The 3,309-nt window shown below is 46.2% G+C and overlaps 1 protein-coding gene and 1 long non-coding RNA gene across 2 annotated transcripts; both read right to left on the minus strand.

Annotated features, from left to right (window-relative positions):
• Window positions 1-975: 975 nt before the first annotated feature.
• LOC124029932 lies at window positions 976-2,169 on the minus strand. Its single transcript, XR_006837871.1, has 3 exons — window positions 2,141-2,169; window positions 1,426-1,557; window positions 976-1,333 (listed from the first exon to the last, which is right to left on the minus strand). It is a non-coding gene; the product is annotated as an uncharacterized LOC124029932 (long non-coding RNA).
• On the minus strand, window positions 1,426-3,162 carry LOC124029931 (A-agglutinin anchorage subunit-like; the record flags this gene model as incomplete). Its single annotated transcript, XM_046341475.1, has 3 exons — window positions 2,757-3,162; window positions 2,141-2,277; window positions 1,426-1,480 (listed from the first exon to the last, which is right to left on the minus strand). Coding segments are annotated over exons 1-3 (583 nt in total), but the record flags the coding sequence as incomplete, so codon positions are not given.
• Between the last annotated feature and the right edge of the window lie 147 nt (window positions 3,163-3,309).

Raw genomic sequence — 3,309 nt, forward strand, 5'->3', positions numbered from 1 at the left:
CTGTTCCTGGACGGTTTGGAGAAGTTGCTCTCGGAGGATGTGTTGGTACCATTCTTTACACATTTACATTTAAGTCATTTAGCAGACGCTCTTATCCAGAGCGACTTACTTGACTGTGTTCGTAGGCAAAATGTTGAGTGAGCCCACTCCCTTGGCTGACAAGCAACCCCACACATGAATGGTCTCAGGCTGCTTTACTGTTGGCATGACACAGGACTGATGGTAGCGCTCACCTTGTCTTCTCCGGACAAGCTTTTTTCCGGATGCCCCAAACAATCGGAAAGGGAATTCAGAGAAAATGACTTGACCTCAGTCCTCAGCAGTCTAATCCCTGTACCTTTTGCAGAATATCAGTCTGTCCCTGATGTTTCTCCTGGAGAGAAGTGGCTTCTTTGCTGCCCTTCTTGACATCAGGCCATCCTCCAAAAGTCTTCACCTCACTGTGCCTGCAGATGCACTCTGCCATTCCTGAACAAGCTCTGTACTGGTGGTGCCCCGATCCCACAGCTGACAACTTTAGGAGACGGTCCTGGTGCTTGCTGGACTTTCTTGGGCTCCCTGAAGCCTTCTTCACAACAATTGAACCGCTCTCCTTGAAGTTCTTTATAAGCCGATAAATGGTTGTTTAGGTGCAATGTAACTGGCAGCAATATCTTTGCCTGTGAAGCCCTTTTTATGCAAAGCAATGATGACAGCACGTGTTTCCTTGCAGGCAACCATGCTTGACAGAGGATGAAGAATGATTCCAAGCACCAGCTTTTGAAGCTTCCAGTCTGTTACTCGAACTCAATCAGCATGACAGAGTGATCTCCATCCTTGTCCTCGTCAACACTCACACCTGTGTTAACAAGAGAATCACTGACTTGTCAGCTGGTCCTTTTGTGGCAGGGCAGAAATACAGTGGAAATGTTTTTGGGGGATTTAGTTAATTTGCATGGCAAAGAGGGACTTTACAATTAATTGCAATTCATCTGATCACTCTTCATAACATTCTGGAGTATATGCAAATTGCCATCATACAAACTGAGGCAGCAGACTTTGTGAAAATTAATATGCATGTCATTCTCAAAACTTTTGGCCACGACTGAACAGAGGTAGATGGACAGACTGAAGACTGATATAGAGTTATCTGTGGTGAAACTACAGTAGAAAACAGCATCTGTACATACCGTGGAGAGAAGCTTTCCTCTACATTATAATCCACCAAACCATTACTATACATGCACAGTTAACCTTATGCCCAGCCTTCACAGATATGTTTTCACAGACACAGAAATGCAAAGACCAAGAGCTTGAGAAAGAAGTCGTGTCGGTGGACAGCGGAAATAGAGGGCTGAAAAAAAAGAGGTCACTAAGGTCAGTGTTGATGATCGATGACCTTTGACCCATGCCTCCTGACCTCAGCTCGGGCGGTGGGTCAGGTACCTTTGCCTTCGTAGCCGTTGGCCCTGTAGCCCATCATCCTGTGGAGAGTGGTCTGCTTAAAGAGCCAAGAGACACGGGACGCGCTGGAGGAGACAGCCCATCTGGCCCTGTCTAAGAGGGACGCCAGGACACCTAGTGACACAACCATATCACACATCAAAGGTCAGATCAGATAATCTGTCTGTTAAACCCCCGTACCCATTCCAGCCCGGGAACAGATCAGTATTTTGCTTTATTTAGCCGACAACTCAGACTATAATTTTGTGTTTTTGCTTCATTTAAACAACTCATCTGAATAATGTTAAGGCTCATACAGATCTGGGACCAGGCTATTCCATTTCCACCTCAAACGTCACAGTTTTGAGGCTGGGAAGAGACAGGAGTGGAAATTCCTTTGAATCTTAAAAATATATATTTTTATAGCACTATTACGATTAACTGGGTCCAGTCCCTTGAGACGATCAGGTTGAACAGCTTTGAATAAATCAAACCACGAAAGACAGTAAAAAAAAAGAAGGAGAGAGGAGATGGGTGTGAAGGGAAGTAGTATAAGGGGAATTCAGTGAGGTGAAATTTGCAGATAGAAATACAATGAATAGAGCTGATATGATGCCCAATTCTGCACCATATCTGTTCGACATAATGCATTTCTACGTGAACATTTTGTAAAGACACGCCCCTCTGAACAGACCCCAGTAGTAAGTATCTCGTATACCTTTGCCTGAGTGGCTCCTGGCTCTTGTGTGCCCAGCCACAGAAAATTCTGGAAGAGCAGTGTCATCAGGGACACGATGGGGGTCAGGGCTCGTCTGCTGTAGTGGACACACGTGTTAGAGACTGACACCAGGAGACCTAGACAGAGGAAAGGACGGCAGGTTAGTTGCTTACGCCCAGACATATAAAAGGTGGAGAAATGGGTCCTTCTCCTAAGTGGAAGCCCACGTAGCGTCAGCACTAACAAGCAAACAGAAACAGAGAGAAACACACAAGAACTGGCTGGATGACTGATCATTTTAACTTATTTTGGGCATTCTGGGCTTTTAAAGTGGTCTTCTAACGGGACTCAGTGATTTGATAAATGAAGGAAACAGTGTGATATGCAGGTTGGTAACCATCAAACAGAAAAGAACCTCCTGTTTACCTTGTTCCTAGGAGAGGAAGAGTGGGTCATGTTCATTAGGGAATGCAACAGAAAGTGTTTTGCAATAGAAAATGAAATGAGCGTCCAGGTTGTCCCTCCATGTTCAGTCGGTTTTCTTCCATTTGGTGCCTAATGAACACAACCATTTCACTCCCCAGTCAGTTGTGTGCACACGAGGTACGGTTCTCACCTGTCTTGCTCCTCTGACTCTTGACCGTGCTGTATAAACTGGAGGATGAGGCTGATGATGATGAGATGGCGGCAGCAGCTGCTGCAGCAGAGGCAGCCTGAGACGAGGAAGAGGATGAAAGGGCGGCGGCAGCTGCAGAGGCAGCCTGAGACGAGGAAGAGGAGAAGGTGGCGGCAGCTGCTGCTGCAGAGGCAGCCTGAGACGAGGAAGAGGAGGAGTACGTGGTGAGAGATTCTTTCCTCTCAGAGTGTATGGAACAGTCTTTACAGATGTAACCGTTGGCGACCATGGCGTGGCTGTGCGACACAGTGTTGATGCCGCCGTTCGCACCCGTTGAGCTGTGGTCCGTCCTTGAACTCCTCCCTGGGGGAAACACACACAAGAGGAACATGTTTAAGTACAACTCTGACTAGAAAACACTTTCTTCAGATATTTCTCATCAGTCCATTTATATGGTCTCAAAATATCATTATGTTGCACATCAGAGCTCTAGCCTTAAAGCCTGTGTTTACTTCCTGGAAAAGTGTTGTGATGATGCGTAGTAAAAGATCAC

The sequence above is a fragment of the Oncorhynchus gorbuscha genome, unplaced genomic scaffold (assembly GCF_021184085.1).
Source record: "Oncorhynchus gorbuscha isolate QuinsamMale2020 ecotype Even-year unplaced genomic scaffold, OgorEven_v1.0 Un_scaffold_8261, whole genome shotgun sequence".
Classification (NCBI taxonomy): Eukaryota; Metazoa; Chordata; class Actinopteri; order Salmoniformes; family Salmonidae; genus Oncorhynchus; species Oncorhynchus gorbuscha.